Source organism: Peromyscus californicus, unplaced genomic scaffold, assembly GCF_007827085.1.
Source record: "Peromyscus californicus insignis strain IS unplaced genomic scaffold, ASM782708v3 Scaffold_19__1_contigs__length_69161282, whole genome shotgun sequence".
Taxonomy (NCBI): Eukaryota; Metazoa; Chordata; class Mammalia; order Rodentia; family Cricetidae; genus Peromyscus; species Peromyscus californicus.
In genome coordinates this window covers 36,656,351-36,684,271 of record NW_026294491.1, presented here as the reverse complement: position 1 = coordinate 36,684,271, position 27,921 = coordinate 36,656,351, and the positions used below count along the sequence as shown (strand labels likewise).

The 27,921-nt window shown below is 38.7% G+C and overlaps 1 protein-coding gene across 11 annotated transcripts in view; it reads right to left on the bottom strand.

Moving 5' to 3' along the window:
* Positions 1–766: 766 nt before the first annotated feature.
* The window catches only part of Tsga10 (testis specific 10), a 103,168-nt gene continuing 76,013 nt past the window's right edge, over positions 767–27,921 (bottom strand). For 8 of the 11 annotated variants that reach the window (XM_052745112.1, XM_052745109.1, XM_052745107.1 and 5 more), the window contains 5 exons: positions 19,531–19,740; positions 10,040–10,242; positions 8,260–8,364; positions 7,774–7,920; positions 767–1,714 (listed from right to left, as the gene is read on the bottom strand). In XM_052745112.1, the coding sequence (XP_052601072.1) occupies positions 1,690–1,714; positions 7,774–7,920; positions 8,260–8,364; positions 10,040–10,242; positions 19,531–19,740 (690 nt within the window). In that variant the 3' untranslated portion in view covers positions 767–1,689. Of the gene's footprint in view, positions 1,715–4,254; positions 4,462–7,745; positions 7,921–8,259; positions 8,365–10,039; positions 10,243–19,530; positions 19,741–27,921 lie in introns of all 11 variants that reach the window. The other 3 variants (XR_008219913.1, XM_052745108.1, XM_052745110.1) reach the window with 3 other exon arrangements.

Below are 27,921 nucleotides of genomic sequence, written 5' to 3'. Positions count from 1 at the left end.
GCCTGTCCTGGATCTTGCTCTGTAGACCAGGCTGGCCTCGAACTCACAGAGATCCACCTGACTCTGCCTCCTGAGTGCTGGGTTTAAAGGTGTGCGCCACCACCGCCCAGCATCTTTGACGTTTTAATCTAGAACATGGGTGAGGTTTCTCTTGCCTTTAGGTAACAGGGGTCCCTTTGTATGTACCATATAATTTTCCTTTGAAACAGTTTGTAACTAATGGCATAAATCAAGTACTATACAACTGTAATCAAGTATGAAAAGACTCTCTTGCACACTTCATTCCTGTGCCCCTCTCCTAACACCCTGTACTCTGTATACGACCTGGCGAGAGTTTTCCATCGGTGATACTCAGCTGTTGTTGGTTGTCTAGGAGAACAGATTAATATTAATGCTATGGTGATCTAGTGCCAAGGTCACTGGGTGACCCTAGCAGAGGTTAGTTTTGCAATATGTATGTCAGTGTGTTATTTGATATGAGCAAGGAAAGTTATTCTGCATATTATCCTTTAACACATTTATGAGCAGGCACCGTAATTTATCCATTTTTTAGCCAGTCTGTAATGGTTGTCTAAAACCGCATGACTAAGCCTGAAGGTTTTGGAAGACCAAACTAAAGTGAGTATGCGACATGAATTTATAATAAAGTATCAGAGGACTAGAGATTGTGTCATGATGAAATCAGATCTCCAGAGGCCACTATCCTTGTCACTACTGCCATATCGAATAATAACTAGATACAATGAGAAACTGCTCATCATAAGAATACTATTAATGACAGGGCTTGCTTTTTTATTAAAATGTAAGAATACATATAGCTTATACCAGTAAAATACAGTAGCATTCAGGCTCTAATATCAACATTAAATCAAAGCCTATGGACAGAAAAGAGACTTAAGAGATGCAGGTGAGGGGAAGGAAATAGCTTGTCACTCTAGATTACAGACAGCTGCCACAGGCAAAAAATAATAATAAAATGGCAATTAAGTTCATTGCAGTACTTTAATGTTTTGAAGAAAACTTATGAAAAATACAGATTTTAAAAAATCTTACATTTTGGATAGATAGATAGATCATCACCTACCTTTCTAACAACAGTAGGAGCAAACACAATTGTAAAAACGCATGGTACTCGGGCTGTGCGCTACAGCAGCATGGACTGAATGCCCTGGCACACTCCTACTTTGAAGGTAGATTGTGGCATGGAAGTTATGTCAGGTTGGTTCCAAAATGCATTACTGGGTCCCAGGCCAGAGCTGCTAGGCTGTGCCCATTTTGGCACAACTTTTCCAGCCATGAGAATATAAATCACAAAGAAAAAAAATGTAACCAACCATTCATTTGAGATAGCAAGAAAGGAAAGGAAATCAGTTTTGTAAAAACACTTTTCCCTCTTTTTTAAGCTTCTTTATTTACTCCGGATAGTTAACAAAACAGTGCTCAATAGTGAAGTAAGCAGATTTTACACTCACTATTACTGTATGGATAGAAAGAGCCATGTGCATTTTTGTTTGTATACATCATCTCAGATCACTGTGATATGGCACTCGAGAACAGACTCAGAGGCACAAAGTTAATAAATACATTTAACACTGTCAAGCATTCAAAAGATAAATGCAATCAAATAGCAAAAAAAAATTCCGTTTGTATCTTTGACCTTTCCAAGGCTGTGGAGAATCTTTTCACATGTCAGAAATCTCTATAGCAAAGATTCCTATAATAGAAAAAGAAAGAGATTAAGGTTTTAAATGAAATAACTTCAGCATGTGTAAAAAGGATATATTATGATTACTTTAGCAGTGCTTGGGGTTTCCCCTCAGCTTCTGTGAAGGAAAATGGATATAGTGAATTTGTTCATAAACCATGGAGTACTATTAATGACAGGGATATACTACTGTAACATAAAAGGAGAGAAATACTAAGATGGACAACGTGGATGGTTGTCATGACCATTATGCTAGATGAAAAAGGTCAGTTTCAAAGGTTGCGTTCTGTGCATGACCGAATTTGCATAGGCTCCTCAAACTGACAGAATTATAGTACGGATAAGAAGTTAGTTGGCCACCTGGTAGGCAAACAGGAGATACAGATTCTAACTCCAAAGGGATGGGTACCACAAGGGAAGATTTTCTTTAACAATTAATTTTTAAGTTGGTAATGGGTGTTTTCATACATACGTGTTATTATACCTTTTCTATTTGTATGCTGCCTCAGTGTCCCCCTCACCACCCTCCCCCATCTGCTGGTTCCTTTGTCCTCTAACAGGAGCCCCTTCTGCTTTCATGTCACACATGTTCCTTTCTTCAGATCTCCTCCTAAGTAAGTTATTGGGTGCTGGTGGGACAAGTCAGTATTTAGTTATTAGCAAGTGGTATATGCAAAAACTGTACATGCATGCATGCACACACACAAATGAATATACTACGGAAATATTAATAAAGTCTATGCACTGAATTATACCAGAGCTGATTTCCTGTTGGCAAGGTGCTGATGCTGTAGGAACTGGAAAAACTATATGAGATTCTCTGCATTACTTTACAACTACCTCTGAAACAATAGCCATTACTTGTGGTTCATCCATACGATGGGTATTTAATATTGCTCAGCAGTTAAGAGCATGTAAGACTCTGGATAAGACTCAAAATATATTATGCTGAGACTGAGTCAGCACCAGAGGCTATATAACGTATGATACCAGTTACCTGACAACCTGCAAGAGATAAAACTAGTGGCAGAGGAAACAGGATCCATCTTGGGTCCTCTGGAAGAGCAGCAAGCACTCTTAACTACCTAGCCATCTCTCCAGCCTCAGGGATAACATTTTAAGTTGACAGTGAACGATGATTTTAAAAGGGGGGCTAAGGGTATATTATTAACGAAAGTAACAGATAAAATACAAAACTTTCTAATTATTACAAGAACCAATCAAATGGAGAAATACAGGAAACGGCATAATACAAACAGCAAACGTAAGATACTGGGATGGATTTCAGACCAAATGTAACAGTTACAGCAACAGTGTAAAAATTTTTACCTCTATTAAACTTTTTTAACTTCAGTAAAAATTTTTTTAAATGGCTTATGAAGCAAAACTCAAATCAATACTTTATAAGAGAGATACAGTAAGACAGAAAGATTCAAAAACAGTTAAGTAAAGTTATTTACCAAGAAAACGGAGACAAAAAGAGAGCAGGATCGGCAACCTGAATACACAGCTTTAGACAGCAGGCCAAACAGAGAATGTAAATGTTTCAGAAAAGAACACTCCATAAAAGTTACATGCCACAGGAAGGATGACAGTTCTGAGTGCTGGTGTAGCGAACATCAGCAAACCACATACAAAATAATCTTACGTCAGAGCTGGCCAAGGTAAGATCTGAACACTGGTGTGTAGATGTATCCAACCTTCTTATTAAATAAGAAACACAGAACCAATGCAAAGAAGAAAGCCAAGAGGTCAGAGCTAAGAGCTAAAACCTTACCCTTCCTCCTGCGGTGGTCCTACCTCTCCGAACCAGAGCTACCCCTGTGTTAAAGTCTTTATATAGAGTTCCTGTCTTGCCTTCTCATTGGTTGTAAACCCAACCACATGACCGCCTCCTCACAGCCTGTCTGTATAGGCCTCCAGGTTTTCCATGATTGGTATTAAGATTAAAGGCATGTGTATCCAATAATGGCTGTATCCCTGAACACACAGAGACTTACCCAGCTCTGCCTACCAAGTGCTGGAATTACAAGCGTACGCCACCACTGCCCTGCTTTCCTATGGCTTGCTAATAGCTCTGACCCCCGGGCAACTTTATTTATCAACATACAAATAACATTTTAATACAAATAAAATATCACCATATTTCCCCTTTTCTATTTTAATAAAAAGGAAAAAAAAGAAAAAGCTTATAACTAATATAAGAAAAACTATATACAAAAGGACAATAACTATATACAATATATACAAGTAATAAATACCTAAACAATGTCTAGTCCATTTGTATTTGACAAATTCAGAGAAAATAATTTCATTATCTATCCTATTTTGGTAAGTCCAAAATGTATCCTAATTAATCTTCAACTATAACTAACTAATCTTCAACTATAACTAACTAATCTTCAACTATAACTAACTAATCTTCAACTCCCTCAGAGACCCAAGAAGGAAATAATATTAGCTAACAAAAATAAAAACAGGAAGTGCACATAAGCAACTTCCAAAAAATTTGTGAGTTGACAGAAACAGACAGCTGTCTGGACAGTCACCTGAGGTTTCTCCGCAGTGCTGGGGCATCATCTTCAGCCTATAGGCTTAGCACTGGTGCTGGAACAGGAACCAAAAGCAGAGAGGAAAGAGGTCACCAATGACTGATCAGCAGCTGGACCTGCGGCTGCCCAGCAGACAGATGTTCTATGTGTCCAGAAGAAAGACGAGAGCATCTCTCAGTTTTCAGCTCAGTTCAAGGCCCTGGCCTGGAAGGTGACCAACAAGAACTGCTGTTCACAAGTGATGCTGAGCTCCAGGGTAGTCCTGGTCAAGAAGATGAAGGCTGGGGAGATGGCTCCATCGGGGAAATTGTAATTATGAACACTCTAGTTTGATCCCTAGAACTCAGAAAAAGCTGGGCATGGTGGTTTACATTTGTAATCTCAGTGCTGGGGAGGCAGAGACAGGAATCTCTAGGGCTGACTAGACAGCCAGTCTAGACCACTTGGAGAGTTTCAGGCCAGTGAAAGAATATGTCTCAAAACAAAGAAACAAAAAAGGTGGCCAGGTGGTGGTGGCACACACCTCTAATTCCAGCACTCAGGAGGCAGAGGTAGGTGGATCTCTGTGAGTTCAAGGCCAGTCTAGTCTACAGAGTGAGTTCCAGGACAGCCAGGACTGTTGCACAGAGAAACCTTGTCTCAAAAAAAAAAATGTGGACAGTGCCAGAGAAACAAAGCTAAGATTGACCTCTGGCCTCTGTAGTCGTTCACACAAACATGCACATGCCCACCCCTAAACACACAGAAAATTATTCCTTGAAACTCAGTCTCTTCTTAACCCAGAAGCAAGTGAAGGAGTACAGCTTCTAAAGAAAGCAAGCTCTGGCCATGTATTGCTAGCTCCTAGAGTCCATTGCTGAACTTCTCACATTAATGTTTTATGATTAGCTATGAAGCATCTCTTAGATTAAAATCCCTAGTATCTGATGTTACTGAAAACTGCCATTTGAAACTGTGTTTTGTTTGGTGTGGCATGTGGACTAATACTAATCATTGATATTGATAGTATTTATTCCTAAAACTTGTTAATATATGCTAATATACTTATCAATTCCAAAATTTTATTTCGAGATTCCTTCTTATCAGCACATACAATCCCATCATCTTTGAAAACACTAGCTCTGTTTCTGTTTCTATAAGCAGTACTCCTTTATTATATCTCTATAGACTTTTAAGAGAATGGATGTTAATGGGAATTGTTCAATTTCTGAAAATAAATAAAAAATTCTGTCCTTAAAACGTATAGGAGGGGCTGTAGAGATGGCTTAGAGGTTAAGAGCACCGAGCACCAACTGCTCAGGACTGTTCTTCTAGAGGTCCTGAGTTCAGTTCTCAGCACCCACATGGTGGCTCACAACCATCTGTAATGAGATCTGGCACCCTCTTCTGTATACATAATAAATAAAGAAATCTTAAAAAAAAAAACGTATAGGAGATGCAAGAAATTAAAATACATGGCAGACTTTAAAATATCACTCACAATATACGAAAGGCCAAGTGGACAAAAGGTAATCAGACCTACTTAAAAGATGTATGCAACACCACAAAAGTCAGGGTTTCTAATAATACTGTGCTGTAAAAAGAAACATACCTGCTTAAGTGCACATATTTGTAAAAACTGGTCATGTGCCAGGCTTTGGTGGCGCACACCTTTAATCCCAGCACTTGGGAGGCAGAGCCAGGTGGATCTCTGTGAGTTCGAGGCCAGCCTGGGGTACAGAGTGAGTTCCAGGACAGGCTCCAAAGCTACACAGAGAAACCCTGTCTCGAAAAACAAACAAACAAACAAACAAAAACAACAAAAAAACTGGTCCTGTATAAGACATGCAGACCACAAAGCTCATGAAACAGAAGTGATAAAGATAATATTTCCTAGTCATGATGCAAAAATAGAAGAAATAAACACAAAAACTGAAACACAAAACATTCTTTCAACTGAAAATTACAAGATTTTCCATCAACACATTGGTACAAGTGGAAACCACAGAATTTCACAAACTAACTAAAAGAAAAGCAAAATAGTTAAGACTACATGAGATCATTTGAAACAGCAACAGAGGAAAATGAAGAACCCTAAATATCTCCACCAATTAAACAAAAGAATAGTAGTAAATGAATGAATTCTCAACCCAAAAAGCTAGCAGAAAACTCCAACAAGGTTAAAAATAACACAGGAAGGAAATAATAATAAAAACAGAAATTAATAAGAGGAAAAAATAGGTCATAAGTAGTACATTAAAGCTCTGGGGTTTGAAGGGGGCTAGAGAAAACTCGGCGGTTAATACGATTGCTGGGTATTCTTCCAGAGGACTGGGCTTTGACTCCACATGATGGCTCACAACCTTCTGTGTCTCCAGTTCCAGGGGACCTGATGCCCCCTCTGGCCTCTGCAGGCACCAGGCACATTACTGGTACATTATACATACATTCAGGCAAAACACCCATATACATAAACTAATTTTTTAATCAGGAAGGGGTATTTTTAATATTTCCTTTTTAGTATTTTCAGACTATTAGAGAAAACATATTATGACCACAACTGGTCATAATGCAGGTATCAGTGGGTCATGGGGGAATGAAAGAACAAATTTAAGTTATTCATGAACTTGGTATTTGGTTAAATGCCCTCAGTACATGGGAAAATTGGGATACAAAGGCAGAAACGATGGCCTGCAAACAGATCTTGAACTTTTTAATTCGTCTATTTACTGAACTGATGGATGTTGCCGAAATCCAGAGACAGTTTCAGACATGTTCTGGGCTGAGCAAGTGAGTCAGGAATGTTGAGAACACTGTTGGTGTTGAGCCTCAGTTCTCACAGTGACATAGGGAATATACAAAGACAAAACGAGGTAAGACAAGACAGAAGTCTGTGATGATGCTTTGGAATGAGAAGTACTGGCTGCTTTTTCAAACAGGGAGAGAGAAAGTAGTGTGATGGGGAAAAATATAGTAGTGTAGGTAAATGAGACATTTCTATTTAAAATAAAACAAATAGGACAAAAATTCAACAATAGTGAATTGAGAGGTATTTTTACTTTTGTAACTTCATACAAATTTTAAGTTATTCACAAATAAAATTTTTAAACATTTGTGAAATATAACAATAAATCTAAAATGAAAAATGGTAAACACCTTCTTATTTATTCTATGGTGCGATAGCAATTAACCCACATTTTGTAATAAATGTACATGAAAAATAATACAGACGTAAAAAGGAATTCACACCTTGACAATATAACATATTGGCTGCTGGCACAGTTCAGTGTACAGTGGTTGCCTAGCATGCACAAGGTCTTAGCTTTGATTCACAGTATTACACACTGCAGATATTAGATTAGCCTTAAGAGTTATTTCATTTTAGTACAATATTCATATAAAACTCCTATTTATGGATGAAACCCTTTCTTCTGGATCACTGTATCTTAGTAATCAAGTTTAAATATCAATCCCTTTGCTCTCTCAAATTTCACTGTGAACACCGCTACCTGTGTCCAGGGTCCTGTGCACACTTACTCTTCTAATGATCGGTCGAGGCCTCGGTCAGGAGATCGATGGTGAGCACGTTCTGGTGAGTGACATTTTGTATTTGGTTTCATTGAACTCAAATGATAAGCATTACTTGAGTAATTCTGGCGGCGAAGTTCTTGGACAGCCCTTTCCCTGTAGCAAAATAGTGATGCTTTTGAACTTTACATTCAGTGGCATTATAAACCTATCATAAAACTGTAGCTCAACTCAAACACTAAAATCTACCCATCACGAAATAATAAACCCCTTACTGAGCCAGGAGAACACCTGTAACACCAGCATTCCGGAGGCTGACACAGGAGGATCAGCAGTTTGAGGCTAGCCTGGACTAGAGTGAGACTTTGTCTCAAAAAACAAACAACAACAAAAAAAAAAACTCCACATATGTACACACAGACCTACAAAAATAAAACCTATTGTTAACTAAGAAACAACATGTGCAGGTAGAGTGTTGCAGAGAGATCAACTTACCTTTCAAATCGTTCTGTCCCTAGCTGTCTTTTAGTAATGTCCAAATCTGCTTCCAACTGTGTTACGACATTTCTGAACTGGGCCACGTCTCTACTCTGGATGGCCCTGTGCAAAAGATAAGAGTGATGGTTGATTAAACTCAAATACACCTGTGATGCCAAGAGTATATTAAACCATACTGGTAATGGCATCTTAGCTGGATCCAAGTCACAACGTGAGTTTGGCAAGTTATTTCATGGTGTGAGTGTGTGTGTGTGTGTGTGTGTGTGTGTGTGTGTGTGTGTGTGTGTGTGTGTGTACATGCTGGACTTGCTCCTGTCTGTGTGTATATTGCACATGTGTTTGGGGAGGGCAGAGGCTGACTTGGGGTATTTTGTTCAGTCACTCTCCACTGTATTTGTTTTAGAGGGTCTCCCAACTGAAACTGGAGTTCATCCATCTGGCCATGCAGTTTGGCCAAGGTATTTCAGGGACCTGTCTGTCTCCACTCCCCCAGTGCTGGGGTTACAGGTGCATACTGCTGCTCCTGGCTTTCACATGGATGCTGAGGATTCAAACCCAGATCCTTATGCTTGCATAGCAGGCATCTTACTGACCAAGCTATGTCCTCAGCCCTACACTGTGATTTTTATGGACAATTTTAAGGGCATGTTTTAGATATATTCAATGTACAAACTTGATTACTTGAAAAGCCTCAGCAATCCCAGTCCTGTTCAATGAATCAAACCTTCTTGTCTCTGTTTCTGTGTACACAAATGGGACAATATTATGTATCATCTATATTATTCATTTACGCAAATATTCTTTATAAACTAAGTTTCCCACATTGGCCAGCTCCATGTCACAGTACTTAGCAGCAGTCTGAAATGGAATACATCCTCGTGGGAGTTCTGTTTCTTTCCTAAGGTGGATTTCCACCCACCAGTCTGAGAAAGGGACCCTGAGGGACCTGCTGAAGGTATCACAACAGCCTCACTAACTAGAACTGACAAGAATGACTCAGTCACATCCAAGAGGACCCAACAGTACTGTCAAGGAAACTACCCCTGACTTGGGGGTCCTTGATCACCAAGGGCACCTATGGGTGGCTGACTGCTGAGAAAATGATCACTATGCTTCCCCAGGTGCCAGGCTCAGGTCTGAGGATGGGCAGGATGAAAGTGTTACAAGTGGGTCACAGAGGCTGAGGATTCCCATTAACTTTCATTAGAGGTGACCAATTTTAATAAACTTTCACTCCCCAGGCAGATATTTACACTTGAATGTCAAGCTAAAGGTCTTCAAATTAAAGGCTAGTATTATTGGTGGTTTATTAAAAAAAAAAAACAGGCTAAGATTAAAAAAAATTCTGAGGGAGTGCTCAGTGTTTCCAGGGTTCAGTTCTTCTGGGCATCCAGTATATACTCTCACAGACATTGGGAACAAATGGAGAGACAGAGAACAATACCAGACAGCCCATAAATACAAAAGTCCTTGAGGTTTCAGAGCGCTTGCTTTATTTTACATTTCCTAATGACAATATTTTAGATCAGACTATCTATTATATTCAAAACTGTGGGTTCAAAACAATCAGCAGACATTGTTACATTTAAAAACCTTAGATTAGAAAAACTAGACTATGGTATTAAATCTTCAGCAAATCACAATACTCCTGATTCTCAGTCTAATTAATGGCAAACTGTGCGCTCCAACCTCCAGATCCCAGCTTTAAAATTCTCAGTTATGAGGTACTGAGAACGAGGGCAGAGTGCTCTGTGCTGCTCCACTGCAGCCGACTCACATTTTGTTCTCTGCCAGACAAAGGTGCTCCTTCAGAAGCTGGATCTCAGACTCCTTTTCTTGCAATGCTATCTGGGACTGGTACTCTTTGTCTCGGTTGGCCACCAGCAAAGCCTCGAGATTCTGCATGGAGATCCTCTCATTTGTCATCTGACTCCTGAGCAGTTCTATTTCAGAGCGCGCAGAATCCAGCTCATTCTCCATCTGTGTGACAGGAAGACAGCCTTACTTACGCCCATCCTCTCACTCAGCTGACGTGTTATTAGGACCACATGCATCTTTAAACTTCTCACTGTGAAGTTGTTTTCTCCTTAACAGCTGCACACATCACAACACACATAGAGTGCTGCTTCCCCCACCTCAGGCCCCATCAGAAAACTCACGACTTTCAAAAGTTCTATCACTCTCAAACTGCAACCAATTTCCATCTCCAGTTTTGATACTTCTTACATAGCTCTGTACACCTGACAAGGTGGTGCCTGTCACTCCTGCATTGTCTTGAACTGGATGAGTCTATCTAAATGCCTTTGACATATCCTTGGACTCTGGAGATAAGGAGAATGAGGAGTAGACATACATTCCACCTCTCACACACACCTGGGGAAAACTTGCCCCTTTGAAGGTATCATGAGCTCAAAATATTCTCAATAAGAGAAATATTTCTTTAAAAGGAGGATTGTCAGTTTAAAAAAGCATGATCTCTTATCTTAGGTTATGATAAATTTTATATGCATTTAAAAAGCTAGTTATAAAAGATAAACTTTAAAAGCTAATAAAAATGAATAATAATGAAATTACTAGGGGAGGGGCAGGTACCTCAGTGGATAGAGAGGGAAAGAACTTTCTGAGTTAGATAAATGAACTCACATAAATTGAGGAGAAATAAAAAATAATATCAGAAAATTTTCAAAGAAGAAATACAATTAAATAGCAAACACATGGGGAAAAAAAGAAACTGTTCTAGTTCTTTCTGTTTCTGTGATAAACACCATGACCAAAAGCAACCTGGGTCGGATTCATTTGGCTGATACGTCCAGGTGATAGTGTTACCAAGGGAAGTCAGAGCAGAAACCATGGAGAAACACTGCTTACTGGCTCTCTCCTGCTCATGCTCAGCCAGCTTTCTATACAATCCAGGACTACCTACCCAGGAGCGTCACCACCCACGGTGGGCTGGGTCCTCCCACACCAATATTTAGTCAAGACAACCTCGCACAGGTAAGTCCACAGGCAAATCTGATCTAGGCAATTCTTCAGTTGAAGTGTTCTCTTCCCAGGTGACTCAAGGTTGTTCCAAGGTGACAATAAAAACTAACCACAAGTTTCAGCGGGAAACAAAGACTATGTGGGCCATTTATGTGGTATTTTGGACTAAGAATCTGTGCAAGTGAAACCTTCTGTGCTTTACTGGGACAATGGACTGATGATCAGGGGATGAATATTTCTATGATTAACAACAGACCAGCATCATGAAAGTGGCATCTCCTGTGAACAGGAACTTATTTCTTCTGAGTCAGCACACAGAAGCTTCAGTCCAAGGGGATCAAGGAAAACATGGCAAGCTGGCAGCTGAACTTGACAGTGTGCAAGAGTCATTCACATGGTAGTGGTTTTGAAGGCATGAAGGTGCCACGGAGAGGAGCTGGGGCTTGGCGTGTCTCAAAGGGTTGGAGTTTCCCTCAGGGAGGCTAAAAGAGGTCATTGGTGAAGGTCTTGTAGTTTCAGTTCCAATGAAGACCCCAGGGTTGAAGGGGTCAGAGAGAGAAACTGAAGCTTGGAACAGTATGTTAGCATCAGAGTCCCCAGAGAGAGGCCACTACTGAAGGTGAAGCCTAAGTCGCAATGGAAACCCTAAGACCATGAGACATCTGCTAAGGACAGTGTCAAATGTTAGTAGAGCTATCCTGAGCCTTGCAAACAAACTATTTCTCTTGAGTGCGGCCAAGCTGGAGACATTGGCTGTCCAAATTTTCTGGAGTCCAGATAAGTGTGTGTAAGCCCCAGATGCAGAAAAAGGGGCTACAGGATTTGATTACATTGGTGACTTGAGGCTTTGCTTTAATCTGATTACTCCTATGCCCTAATTCTTCTCTTTTGGAACAAGAAGTATTTAACCTGTTTTTAATTTTATAGGAGTCTGTAGACAAAATATTTTTGGATTCTTAAAGAAACCTTAGGCTTTAAAAGTACTGAAAAATTGAAAGACTGTGGGTCTTCTAAAAATTGGACTGTGTTTTATCTTATGCTACTAACACTAATATGCAATCTTGGCAACAAAGCAAGGAAAAGTTATAGTTAAGTAGTGATGTGTTTGTGCTTAAGTTGACAAGGGCTGGACTGTACTGGTTCGTTTTTATTGTCAACTTTACACAAACTAGAGACTATTGGGAAAAAGGAACTTCATTTGAAGAATTGTCTCAATTGGATTTATCTACAACTAATCATACTGATGGATGATTGACATTCAAGGACCCATCTCAATGTATGCAGTATCATCCCTAGGCAAGTGAGCGTGGGCTGTATTAGAAAGCTAGATGAGGGACTGGAGAGATGCCTCAGCAGTTAATAGCAAGGGCTGTTCTCCCAGAGGACCTGAGATTGGTTCCCATCACCCACATGGCAGCTCACAACTGTCTGTAACTCCAGTTCTAGGACATCCAACACCTTCTTCTGTCCCCCACAGGCATCAGGCATGAAAGTGGTATACAGACATACATGCAGACAAAACACCTGTCTTAGTTACTGTTCTACTGTTGTGAAGAGACACTATGACCAAGACAATTTATAAAAGAAAGCACTTAATTGGAGATTTGCTTACAGCTTCAGAGGATTAATCTAAGATCCTGGGTAGGTAGTCCTGGATTGTATAGTATATGTACCCTGACACTCACACTTTAATTTGGGTAATTTTGCTTATGGAGCTTCTCCCAAGGATTAAAGGATGTTTAGCACTATCCCTGACCTCCACTCACTAGAATGGGGGCAGGTAGGCAGGCACTGAAGCAGAAACTGAGAACTTATTCTGATCTGAAAGCCCAACTCTGGTGACACACCTCCTCCAATAAGGTCACATTTCCCAATCCTTCCTAAACAGTCCATCAACTAGGAACCAAATATTCAAAATATATGGGTCTATGGGGGCCATTCTCATTCAAACCACAACACCCATACACACAAAATAAAAACAATTTAGAGAGAGAGAAAGAGACAGAGAGAGAGAGAGAGAGACAGAGAGAGAAAGACAGAGAGAGAGAAGAAGGAGGGAGGGAGGGAAGGAAGAAAGAAAAAGAAAGAAAGAAGGGAAGAAAGAAAGAAAGAAAGAAAGAAAGAAAGAAAGAAAGAAAGAAAGAAAGAAAGAAAGAAAGAAAGAAAGAAAGGAGGAAGGAAAAAGAAAAAAGAAAGAAGGAAGGCAGGCAGGCAGAAAAGAACAATCCAGTAGGCAGTGTTCCTCCATGGTTTCTGGTCTAGGTTCCTGCCTTGAGTTCCTTTCCTGACTTTCCTCCATAATAGACTGTGACTTGGAAACATAAGAGAAAGCAACCTCTTTCCCTCTCTAAATTGCTTTTGGTCATAGTGTTCTGTAGTGGGCAGCCATTCCAGCTTTGATCTGGAAGTTCCAACCCCCACTGAGACTTCAGCAACTGTCATGCCTACAAGGCGGGGCCAAGGGAGGCGCCTGGAGACCTGAGATCTGGATGGGCCAGCGCTCACTCTCTGTTCCGGGACCCTGGACGGTGGAGGTGGGCCAAGCAGAGCTCCAGAGAACACCGCTGGACTGTGATACACCTTCCCCAGTCCCCGCGACCTACCTATCCTTTAATTTGTAAGTTACGCCATTAAATAAATCTCCTTTTAACTACGTGGAGTGGCCTTAATAATTTCACCAATAGTATTTACGGCAGCAACAGGAAAGCAACCTAGGATGCCTTGCTAGTACTAAAATAGACATAAAATGAACAAGATACTACTTCTAGTGCAGAGTTTCTTGTCCTGATACTCTATGTACCCTGACACTCACACTTTAATTTGGGTAATTTTGCTTATGGAGCTTCTCCCAAGGATTATAGGATGTTTAGCACTATCCCTGACCTCCACTCACTAGATACCAGCAGCATTCCCCACTCTGGTCATAACAACCCCAAAATGTGTCTAGATACTACTAAATGCTTTTCAGCTAATGACCCAGAAACACCGAGCATGTGTCACGATGTTTCTGTCATCGTGGAAAAACAGTCAGATGTTTTCATCATCAACTACAGTGGCTGCTGTAGGTTTTTCTTTTCTTTTTTCTTTCTTTTCTTTTTTTTTTTTTTTTTTTTTTTTTTTTTGGTTTTTTGAGACAGGGTTTCTCTGTGTAGTTTTGGTGCCTGTCCTGAATCTTGCTCTGTAGATCAGGCTGGCCTCGAACTCACAGAGATTGCCTGCCTCTGCTTCCCAAGTGCTGGGATTAAAGGCATGTGCTACCACTGCCTGGCTGCTGTAGGTTTTTCAGAGATGTTTTTTATGAGATTGAAAAAGGTTCCTTGTATTCCCAGATTATAATCACTCTTTCTTACATAAAGGTATTGGATTTTGCCAAATTCTTTTTCTTCATCTATTTGAGAAAATCTTTCAGGTTTTGTTCTTGATTATTCAATATGTACTACATTGATTGATTTCAGATACAAACCAATCCTACATTCATGGGATAACTCCCATTTGAGTAGCCTATAAATTCATTTCATGGGCTGTTGGATTGTGTGTGTGTGTGTGTGTGTGTGTGTGTGTGTGTGTGTGTGTGTGTGTGTTGAATGTGCACATGCCTGGGAGTGTGTGTGCACATGTGTGGTAGAGGCCACAGGTCAACTCAGATGTCTTCTACAATTGCTTTTCTACCTTAATTTTTGGAGACAGGGTCCCTCACTGAACCTGGTGCTCACTGATTGGCTAGAATGGCTTGCCAGTGAGCTGCAGGTACCCACCTGTCTGTGCTTCTTCAGGACTTCTTCAGGCACCACCAAGCACTCAGCATTTACATGGGTGCTGGGGATCCAAATGTTAGTCCTAGTGTTGAGCTTATGTTCTGTGACCTTCCCAGAAGATCTCAAATCACTAACCTAATCTTGGAACTAGGATTTGGGGGTTAGGTGGAAAAGAAGCAAACTGGAAGCATTTGACATGGCATCTCCCCAGATTTGAATCTGGTTTTGTAGTTATCACATTAAGACTTTTAAAAGAAATTATAGTCATAAGAAATACTGGTATGGCCTGGCGGCGGTGGCGCACGCCTTTAATCCCAGCACTTGAGAGGCAGAGCCAGGCGGATCTCTGTGAGTTCAAGGCCAGCCTGGTCTACGGAGTGAGTGAGCTCAAGGACAGACACCAAAACTACACAGAGAAACTTTGTCCCAAAAAACCAAAAAAAAAAAAAAAATACTGGTGTTTCATTTTCTTGAGCTGACTATGTTAGTAAAAATAAACTATAAACTGGGAATACAAAGAAACATTCTCAATCTCATAAAAGCATCTATAAAAACCTACAGCAACCACTATACTTAATGATGAACACCTAAATGACACAGAAACACCTAGCATGCCATTTCAGTCCAGCACTCTAGTGGGGGCTCTAGCCAGGATTGGGTATCATATTGGAGTCTAGAATATGTTGAGAAATGTTCTCACTTATCTTCAGAAGAGTTAAACATTTTTGTATCCGAACATCTTTAAACACTTAAGGGAATTCACAACTAAAGCAATCTAGACCTCAATTTGCTTTCTGGAAGTTCTCAAGTTACCATTTCAAGTTTTATATTCATTTAGAGGTGTATCCAGTGTGGTGGTTTGAAAGAAAATGGCCCCCATAGGTTCATAGGGAGTGGCACTATTAGGAAGTATGGCCTTGTTGGAGGAAGTGTGACCAATGTGTCTCAGTTTCTCTTCTTGCTGACTGCTGATTTGGATGTAGAACTCTTAGCTCTATGCACTATGTCTGCCTGAATGCCACCACTCTTCCCACAATGGTGATAATGGACTAAACCTCTGAAACTGTAAACTAGCCCTAACTGAATGTTTTCCTTTATAAGAATTTCCATGGTCATGGTGACTCTTCACAGCAATAAGAACCCTAAGACAACCAGGTTTTCTGCTTTTCCTTAAGTCAGTTTCAACATTAGAAAAACAATCCAATGAGAATATGGACAATAACAGGAGACATGTCACAACAAACAAAGACATGCATATGGCACACAACAACATGAAGAAAAGTTCACCTTTGCCATTCAGTGGTTAAATGAATATTTAAATCACCCTCATTTAGCACTGTACATACATAGAATGCTAAAGAAAAAATTTTAAGTGATAACTTTGAACAAGGATGTAGAAAAACTAGATCACTCATTATCATTAATAGACAAGAAAAATGATACAAATATTTAGGAAAATTGCTTGGAACTTTTCTGAAAAGTAATCATACAATTAACATATCACCTAAAAATAGCATTTGTGACCATTTGCAGAGAAATGAAGACTTACACTCATACAACCAAGTTATATAGTGAAACCCTATAGCTGGAGGCTTTTCTGCATCCCATCCAGTCCCACAGCCGCTTATAAAATAATTACTCAGAGGCTTATATTAATTATAGATGTTTGGCCAATGGCTCAGGCTTATTACTAACTAGTTCTTACAACTTAAATTAATCCATTTCTATTAATCTGTGTATTGCCACGTGGTCTGTGGCTTACCACTAATGCTCTGGCATCTTACTGTTCTGGTGGCTGCTGGTGTCTCTCTTGACTCTGCCCTTCTTTCTCCCTGTATTCAGTTTGGCTTTCCCACCTAGCTATATTCTGTCCTGCCATAGGCCAAAGCAGCTTTATTCATCAACCAATAAAAGCAACATGTATTTGTGGTGTACAGAAGGGCATCCCACATCAAACCCCTGTCTCAAAAAGCAAATAAAACAACAGAAAGTGCTCATATATGTTTATGGTAGCTTTATTCTCAGAAGTTCCAAACTGAAAACAACCCAGATGATGTTCAGTGAGTGAATGGCTAAATAGTTATACCAACTGCACAGAATATTTTTCAGCAGTAAAAGGTGAACTATGACAGATGCAACAACCTGAATGAGTCTCCAGAGATTCAGGCTGAGGAAGAGAAGCCAATCCTCAAAAATCTGTATCATGTGATTTCATGTATATTAACATTCTCTTAAATTAATCTTACTTAGCATACAAAGTAGAACACTACGTTCTATCTATAAATATATATTACTTTGTTCTTATTTATGTCCCTTCCTTCCTTCCTTCCTTCCTTCATTATCCTTCCCCCATGCTTACTGGTTCTTGAAATGACAAAATTACTGAAATGAGCAAGAGGTTAACAGCTGGCAGAGGTTAAGAAGCATGCAGACAGGATATAGTAGAGAACTATGCCAAAAGGAAACATGATAGATTCTACAATGGATGGTCTCTTGTTTTTGCCTGGAAGTTAATACCATAATTATATCAGGCTATAGTTTTGTAAGATGTAGTCATTAAGGGAAACTAGGTAACGGGTACTCTTTGTATAATTTATTAAATTAGATGCAAACCTGTTCCCTTAAAAATCACAAATTGTCTTAGTTACCTTCTGTTGCTGTGGTAAGATACCATGACCAAGGCATCTTATAGAAAAAATGTTTATTGGGGGCTAACAGTTCAGAGGTTAGAATCCATGACCATCAATCATGGTAGGGAACAGGGCAGTAGGCAGACAGTCCTGGTGCTGAACAGAAGCTGAGAGCTCACATCCTTATTCACAAGTAGGAGGTAGAGAGACTGCTAACTGGGAATGGCATGGATGTTTGACACCTCAAAGCCTACCCCAAATGAAACACTTTCTCCAAAATGGTGACATCTCCTAACCCGTTGCAAACAGTTCTTGAAAGCATCAAACATCTGAGCCTATAGTGACCACTCTCATTCAAACCACCACAGAATTTTTTTTTAATCCCAATGTTTTCATTAACTGAAGAAGTATAAAAATAAAAAGATGATCCTGGCATTTGACAACATAGCTTACTAAAGAGATAAAGACGCATACATAAACAGTTCAGTGTCACAGCGGTTAATGCCAGAAGTACTTTTGAAGTGCTGTGGGAAGAAGAAGCTATAAAACTTACAGAAAATATTTTCTAAATTAAATTGTTAGCAAGTTTTATCCAGGGTTCTGCTAAGGGCTACGATTTAAAACTTTAAGAAGATTACTATAGGACTGTACTCTACTTGCAAGTGGCATGCTATTTTTTTTTTTTTTTTCGAGATAGGGTTTCTCCGTGTAGTTTTGAGTTTTGGTGCCTGGTCTGGATCTTGCTCTGTAGACCAGGCTGGCCTCGAACTCACAGAGATCTGCCTGCCTCTGCCTCTTGAGTGCTGAGATTAAAGGTGTGCTCCACCACTGCCCGGCATGGCATGTGGCTATTTTTGATACGCTATGGGCTTATAACTACTGATACTTTGATTTTTATATCATTTCAGTTGTTATAGTAACAAGCTAAGGCTTTTCCAATTAGAAAACATCAAGTAAATTTTTAAATAAAAGGTTATTATTTTTTAAGTTTTTACATAGCAAATTAATCATTAAAAAAGTTCATGGTAAAATAAAAAATAATTAAGAATGAGTGAAGATTTGGGCAGATGGTACTTCATTAAAGATTAATAGATTCTTATAAAATAAACTAGACATATGATTCTCAAATATATCATAAAGGGTGGATTAACAAAATAAGAAATTCAATAAGGTTTAGTAATAACCAATAACCAAGGTGACCAAGATTTGCTGATATTTCAGTTACACTGTACAATATCTATACACTAAGAGCTGGATTCTGTCCCTCCAGATTTATTTCTCAAACACATCACATTGGTCACTAAAAATACTTCTTTTCATTCAAGAATCTACATGGACCTCTCTATAATTGCCTATGTGGAATGCCCCCATCCACCCAAGTTCAGCAGCAATTCCTTATGGACTCTTCTATTTCTCTATTCATCTCAAACTGTTTATATGCCAATATTTAGAGGTCCTGGAGAGCACCAGCCTGCATGGTTTGAATATCCAAGTGTAAGTGCAAAGTAGATACAATCAACTGCATTACAACTTAAAAGGACTCATCTAATTATTAGATAAATTTAGCTGAAAAGAATACCATTAAGGTTATAATTTAGCTGAATAAGACTCGTGATTCTTTGCTCACAGCTCTGTCAATGTGTTTTATAATTCTGGCTAAACACAATTGCAAACTACGAGTTCAAAGAAAGATGTTAGGTCTTTTATGTTCTTAAATTCTGTAGAACACAGCTGTCATAAATTAACTTTTAAACTTTAAAAATAAAATTTAAAAAGCATAATAAAAACAAAATTTAAAGCTAAAGGCACAAACATTTGATATAGTATTTTATAAAAAACAAATCCCTTTTTTAAAATTGTTATAATGTTAAAGTAACAGCAATTCTCAATGTATTACATACCATTTCTATTTCTTGATCTTTGGCAACCAGCTGTCGATTAAGAAGTTCTTTGCTTGAGTCAAGTTTAATACAGAGTTCCCTCGTAGAAGACAGGTCTGCAAGTGCAGACACCTTTTCAAACTGAACCTTCTGAAGCTCCTCTTCCATCTTCACAAGAGACTTGTGTAAAGTTGAAATCTGGGATTTGTAAGAGCGCTCTGCATTTAAGTGCTGCAAAGACAAGATGATTGTATACACAGATGTAAGTATTTTAGATGTAAGAGAGTCAACATGAACAACAAAATGGGGCAAATCTTTCAGCACTAGAATAGAAGACCTTAGGTGATATAGATGCTGATGGGATACACAAAATGTTCTGTGAGAGATAAATTGAGACTTCGGGTTTCTTTAATAAATCCTATGAGTAGTTTAAAAGATGCAATTAGGAAAAAACTGTTTCCTATTAAAACGCCTGCAGGTTCAATGCCTGTACAATATATACAGTTTGCCCTATAGTTGTATCTGTATTTGCACAGTTTTCATGGTCTACAATACAAATGTTGCTGCTGCCAAAGACAAAATGATAGCCACTGCCACATTCAGAGAGCTTTGTTCAATTCTTCACTGACATGTTTATATCAGTCATACTATCATAAAATGAGGACTGATAATTTTCTAACTCTAATACTTCTGAGAGAAAAAGCTTCTGAGCAAGTACAAATTAAGCATAACCAATTATGGGGAAAAGCATATTTTAAAAGCCATAATATGAGATTCAAGTTACATAAATGCTTTCAAATGTTCAAAATAATTCCACTCCCCACACCTTCCCCCCCTCCCCCTAGCGTGATGCTTACGTAAGTGCACTGCCACCTACAGAGAAGTATTTGTTTGCTATAATGTGAAGATAACAGAGCTGGGAGGCAAAGACTGTGTGTTCTTTAACAAGTGCTTTTACAAGTATAAAGCACCAAAAATTGCTCCTGGCACATGTTATTTTGCCATAATTCAAGGTCCCTTTCACCCTCTTGATCTCCCTTCCTTCTGTAGCCATTCTTACTCATTCTTCACATCAGCCTTCTAGCCAACCATCTGTCCACCCATCCCTTACATCTTTACAGAATACTTTGTATGCTATAGTCAGTCACTGTGCCTAGAGACAAATTCAATGGGAAACAAAATTACCTCTGCTCCCACAAACCTTTACTACTGAGGGGGTTCTATATTATTCAAATATGTTACAGATGAATGTATAAACACATGAAGAAAATATTTCTGGAAATAGCAGGCAACAAAAAAACCTGACCTACACTGAAAGAATCAGAGAGTCAGGAAAGACTTCCCTAAGTATATGACTGAACAGTGAGTAGACAAATAGCGAGAAGAGGCATTTCAAGCTGGAAAAAATGCAAAGTGTCATAGCTATGTTTGAATGTAAGAAGAATAACATGCTCCAAGAACTGAGAGAAGGCTGGTGTGACTGGAACTTAGAGCTCACAGAGAAAAGTAATAGGAGAAGCTTACAAAACACAGTAAGGCGAGGTTTAGTAAGCTGTGATCTTCAAATGGTGAGGTGATGTAACCAGGCTTCTAGAATTTTGAAAGATCACTCTGGATGTTGTAGGCTCTACTAAAAGGATTGATTAAGCTAAGGAGAAAAGCCTCAAGATAAAACTGAGCAACAAAACATTTTGTTTTGAAACAGGGTCTCACTATGCAGTTCTGGCTGGCTTGGAACTCACTATGTAGACCAGACATAGATCAGGCTGGCCTTGAACTCAGAGAGTTCCACCTGCCTCTGCTTTCCAAGTGCCATCACACTCCACAACAAAACATTTTATTATTTCCATATCTGAGCTTACAAAGAAGGAAGAAATTTCCATTTACCCAAAAGAAGCAAAGCAATAGAAGGGTTTTCAGCTCAGGGATACAGCACCTTGCTTAGCAAACGTAAGACTATGGGTTTAATTGCCAGTAAAACACACACACACACACACACACACACACACACACACACACACACACACACAAATAAAAAGAACCATGACTGTGACTTCTACATAATCTGGGATTCTTGAATAATGTACTATAAATGAAAGAAGGCTTTAGGAGGGAAATCTACTCAGCCATACAGAAACCACTCAAAGTTTATCTCTGGATAAGAACACAATTTTATTTTTTCTGTGATAAATATAAACTTTAATTCTGACTTACTTTTGGAATGGTACTTTACTCATCTCTAGTTCTAAATGTTAGCATAAGGTTTGTCCCCTGTCAGTGATAACCTAGAGCCACTTTACAAAAGCAAATCCACCCTCCTGGAGGAACAGCACCACACTGAGACCACACAAGATTCCATGGGGTGGAGGATTCTCTTGAGGAAAGCCTGTGATATAGGAGGTCAAAGGACGGTTGGAGCAACAGAACAAGACCTCACCTCCAGAAATCTACATTCCTGAGCAAAATATTTTCATTGGCATGGCAAAATACGCTGGAAAGTACTAAAGACATTAAGGAATGAATCTGAAAAGAAAAAAGTAGCACATGGAAAAATAGGCACATTTGAAAAATAATTGAATAAAACTTCTAGAAAGAAAGGCAATATCTGCAATAAGAGTCTTAACAAAAATATCAAGAGCAAACTTGAACAAATGAAAAGGGAAGCGTGAACTGGAAGACAAGGTATAGAACACAAACATGCACCAGGCGGTGGTGGCACACGCCTTTAATCCCAGCACTCGGGAGGCAGAGACCGGTGGATCTCTGTGAGTTCGAGGCCAGCCTGGGCTACAGAGTGAGTTCCAGGAAAGGCGCAAAGCTACACAGAGAAACCCTGTCTCGGAAAAAAAAAAAAAAAAAAAAGAACACAAACATGCAGAAACTATGACAAAGACCGACAAAGGGAAATGATTCAAGATGAGTAAGAGTTGAGGGGACAATAGAGTGAATTAGAAAACAGTAATGTTCAAGAAGCAATATCTGAAATGTTTCCAGAACTAGTAAGAGCTACAAGTACTCTGAATGAAACAGAAAAAGAAAAATCCAAAATACCAAAGCCAGAGAAAACAAACCTAGGCATGTGACAGTAGATTTCAAACTATGAGAAAACCAATGGCAAAGGCAGACGTCTGAGGAGTGACAGCTAGAATAAAAAAAAAAAAAAAAAAGAGATCTACTAAGAAAAAAGAGAGGGGTTACTATATCAAAGATTTATTTCTATTTTTATGTATGTGTATGTGTTTATGTCTATGTATGTGTACACTGCAGGTATGCAAGTACCCCCTGGAAGCCAGAAAAAAAGCATCAAATCCCTTGGAGATAGTATTACAGGCAGTGTGAGCTGCCCAATGTGGATATGGGAACTGAGCTTAGGTCCTCTGCAAAATCAGTATGCCTTCTTAACTACTGAGTCATCTCTCCAACCCCTACCAGGTTATTTTTTAAATTAAAAAGGGAAATATTCTCAATCTAGAATTCAATGTTCAGCTAAATTAATTCTCAAGACTAATGGTACACTAGTCATTTTCAATGAGATGGAAATAATGAACACACTGATTTCTGCAGGAAGAAAGGACAGAAAAGGAACTAAGGAAGAAATAGGACCCAAGAAGCAAGTGAACACAGGTCTTATAAGGCTATAGGTAGATACAAACAGTACTGATCACAAGAACAACAATAATTACATATTGGAACATATAAAGACAATGTGAAATTAAAATAGTGCATGACAAGATTATGAAAACGGGGAGATTGACAAAGAAAGCAGAGGTGTGTGCTAGTGGGCAGGGTGTGGTACTCATTAGTCAAACAGTCTTAAGGAGTTGGTTATATTAGCAATTATAACTTTAACATCTAAAGGAAAAAATATAGAATGTGTAACTTCTATACTGATGAGCAGTGGCAGCCAGAAATGCATAAAAAACCAAGTATGTAAGATGGAAAAACAGAAAGCATGAAACAAGCAATAGTGAAGCTAAATGTACCAGCAACATAAAAACTTATTAGTTAACAGAAAAATATTACAGATTTTTAAAAATTAGTTAAACTGGGCTTGGTGACACAGGCCTGTAATCTCAGGTATCAAGAGGCAGAAAGATTGAAAGCTGAAGGCTTGCCTGGCCAACTTCACAAGACTCAAAATGAAAAGTAAGAGAAGGACTAGAGAATGAATCAGTGGTAGAATGTCTAGGCTCAATCCCTGGTAATATACACACAAAAGGAAATCCAAGGTTATGTAGCAAGTTCAAGGCAAACATGTGCATATCAAAACTGTCTCAGAAATAAAACAAATGAATACAAAAATAACATGCCAGACCTGTAAAACTTCAGAAAAACTAGGTCCATAACCAGAATGAACATCAGTCATTGTAAACAGATACAAAATGGCAGAGATGACAGTACTAGGAGACAATGAATCGAATATGCAGGGCCTACTCTGGGGAGTCTATGTTGTACGGATATCAGCTTTCAATGTGTACATGACCCTGAATGACTTCATCTTACATAGCAACAGCCTTGATCTGAGTTACTCCATTTTAAGTGCCAAGGAGTGACTGTTGTGAAATATTCCTTTACATTGTGTAAAGATGTGTCACTGTGATTGATTTAATAAAGAGCTGAATGGCCATTAGCTAGGCAGGAAAAGGTTAGGTGGGACTTCTGAGGACAGAGAGCTCTGGGAGAGAGAAAGGAGGAGAAATCACCAGCCAGATGTTGAGGAAGCCGGATGGGCAAAATGGAGATGAGCTAAAGAGTACATGGAAGAAGGTAGATTTTAAAAATATGGGTTAATTTAAGTTATAAGAACTAGTTAGGAACAAGCCTAAGCTAAGGCCAAGCTTTTATAATTAATAATAAGTCTCCATGTCATTATTTGTGAGCTGGAGGCCCATTTAGAAGTGACTATAAATCATTTCTCTTCTCTCTCTCTCTCTCTCTCTCTCTCTCTCTCTCTCTCTCTCTCTCTCTCTCTCTCTCTCTCCCTATCTCCCTCTCCCCCTGCCCGTGTGTGTGTGTGTGTGTGTGTGTGTGTGTGTGTGTGTGTGTGTGTGTGTGTGTGTGTATGTGATTGTGTGCATTCATAGGTGTGGAGGCAACATCAAATGTATTCCTCAGTCGTTTTCCAAGTTCTGTTTTAAGATGAGGTCTCTCACTGAACCTGGAGCTCACCAATTCAGCTAAATTGATTGTCCAATGAGCTCCAAGGATCACGCCAATGAACAATGATACCAGAAAACATACCAAATCATATTAGAAATACCAGAGTCCGGAGCTTATCAATCAAAATATATGTAACCTTACCTGGGACTTTAGAAGAAGCCCTCCAAGGTTCTCCAACTAGTCAGTGACTTCTCTCATGAGTCTTGTCTAGGAAAACTGCCAAAGCAAAGTCCCTGGCCTGCACCTGAACCCTTCCCTGAGTAGCTGTGCACCTGTGGGCCGGCTCAGGCAATGTCTTATCTGACCCTGTAGACCCTTCTTGAACCTGTGTCAGGTCTCTGCCTCCATCTTCAGGACAGGCTTTCTGAACTCCAAAGTGTTTTCAACTCTTTTTGGACATTCTATAACCCATGTACATAAATATGTAAAGTGTAAAGTACTAAGTACTTATTAGTAAATAAGAACAGAATAAAAGAATCTGTGGTTGCCATCAGCTAGCTATCAAGCAAAATTTGTATTACTGGGCAAATAGCAACTAATAAACTGACTTAGATTGTGAATGCATTGTTATTCAATGAATTATGACATTGTATAAAGACAAATGTGCTCATCTGTATTTACCACATAACATACTCATGACACAAAAATATCAACTATGCAAAAACAGAACACAGAGAAGAAAAGACATGAAAAACATACACAGCCTTCATAATCTGTGGAATAGTATCAAGTAACCCACACACTTATACTTTAAATTTCAGAGTCTCAGGGAAAAGACAAGGGAAAAAAATTCTTGAGTATATAATGGCCAAAGATATTCTTGATTTGATGAAACCAAGCAACCACAAGTGTGACTTATTAAATAAAAGGATTATAAAGGTATACTATGCCATTAAATTAACTTCAATGAAATTGGAAAATTCCTAAAAAAACACAAACTATTAAAATTAACCCAAGAGAAACAGAACAGGTCCATAACAAAAAGAGTCTGACTAGAAATTTTAAAACTTTCTACAAAGAACAGACTCAGATGGCTTTAGCTTTGAATCTACCAAACCTCTAAAGAATTGGCACCAACTATATACAAACTCTTACAGAAACTGGAAGCAAAAGAAACATTTCCATTACTATATGAAGTCAGTATCACTTGGATACTAAAACCACACAGGTTGTTATAAGAAAAACACAACAAAAATTACTAGAAAACCAAATATAACACCAAAAAAAAAAGAATAATAATTATACACAATGACCAAGTAGGATTTCTCTGGGGGGGGGGGGGGTGTGTGTGTAAAATTATATTTGATACTATGTATAAAATCTAACCCAATATGGATCAAGACATGAAAGAAATTGGGGTAGCTAGTTGTGATAGCTAATGAGTACATTGTATCTTTTAATGGTGATGAAAATGTTCAAAGGTGCTCATTCTTACAGGGTCATAACTCTCAATATTCCAAATACCAGTGAATATACTTGGGAGAACTGTATGACACAGGTATCATTCTCAATAAAGGTATTACAAAAAGCAGTAACTTGAAAATGTGTAAGGTTATGAGCCTGGTGTGGTAGTAGATGCCTATAACCTGGGAGACATAAGCAGGAATATCATGTGCTCAAGGTCAGCCTGGGCTAGACACTGAGATCCTATCTCAAAGAAAAAGAATACTAGAACCCATGGCTAGAGAGATCATGAGATCTAGGAGTGATCCTCTTACTTTGCTAAATGGACATAGTATCAAACTGCCTTCTACATATGTATCTCTATACCCACAGATATGTGCAGCTTTCAGTCCTCATCAGAGGAGTGTCTTTGTGCACTGGATGGTGCTCAATGTAGAAACTTACAATTGGTCAAAGTGCAGAGAATAACTGTCTGGAATGATCAACCATAAATTGGACATATATATCACACCCTTCCCTTAAGCTCAGGAAACATCATGGAAGAGGGGGATGAGAGACACTTACAAAAATATTCCACATACCTAATTATATTTTTAGAATAACGTTTGTTTTGAAATTGACACATCATATTGATGGAATATAATACATGCATACAATATGCAAAGACCAAATCAGGGTATCGACAGTTTTGTGTCTCCTTTGATATTAATTTCTGATATCAAACTCGCTAGTTATTCACTGCTATAAGCTGTAGTAACCTAGATTACTGAGGAATAATATAAGCATTTCCCCTCCCCTGACTGTACTTTAGTAACAATACCCACCTTTTCTCCTATCTGTCCCAACCTCTATGTAAGTTTAAATAAAAATATAGGAAAATGTCTTTCAGGTCATAGGACACTGCAGAATTCCTTAGAAAACATAAGCTCATAAACCATATGGGAAAAGATTAATAATAATTCTAAGTGCATCTGGGTTTAACATCTCTTTATCTTGCAAGTAAATGAAAAGATAAGTTAACTGTTAAATCTTCAAAAGGGTGTAATCAAGAATATATAGAGGACTCCTGTGACTTAATATGAACAATATTAACAACTGAATAGAAAAAATGTATACAGGTTTGAGAAAAATTCTTTCAATGGGCTGGAGAGATTGCTCAATGATTCAGAGTACTTCCTGCTCTTCCAGAGAACTAGGGTTTGGATCCTAGTACCCACAAGGCTGTTCACAATTATCTGTAATCTATTCCAGAGAATCTGATGCCCTCTTCCTGCCTGCATGGGTCCCATGTACACATACATCCAGGGAAACACTCTTGCACACAAAATTTTTTAAAAATTAAAAAGAAAAATCCATTCAAAAGAAATGTAGCAGAAAAACCCATGTGAGAAGACCCTCAAGTGGTCAAGAAACACTAAACCCTGTAACCTGTTTCTCCACTGGACATGTGCCACCTGCTGTTGAAACAGCAAAGTGTCGGCTTTCTCCAGGAACTCCCAGCTTCCTAGCATTGTGCTTCTAAAACTGACTTTACTCCCTCTGAAGGAAAAGCCTTCAGCATCTTAGCCATATTTGGAAGTAGTTCATTAGAGAGGTCCTACATGTCCATTAAAAATATTTTTAGAACACACAATCCTTTTCAACACAGAAGAAGCTTATTTTAAAAAATACATTGCTAACAATAATGGAAGGAAAATTTTCAAGTTAATTTCTAATGAATACTGTTGCTTCTGAGAGTTTTGTGTAATTTTTGTGGTGTTAATTAAAAATTAAAAGTTTCAGTTACATTTTTATAAAGAAGCATAAAGACACTCAATTTCACTTATAATCTGGGAAACACAAAACACA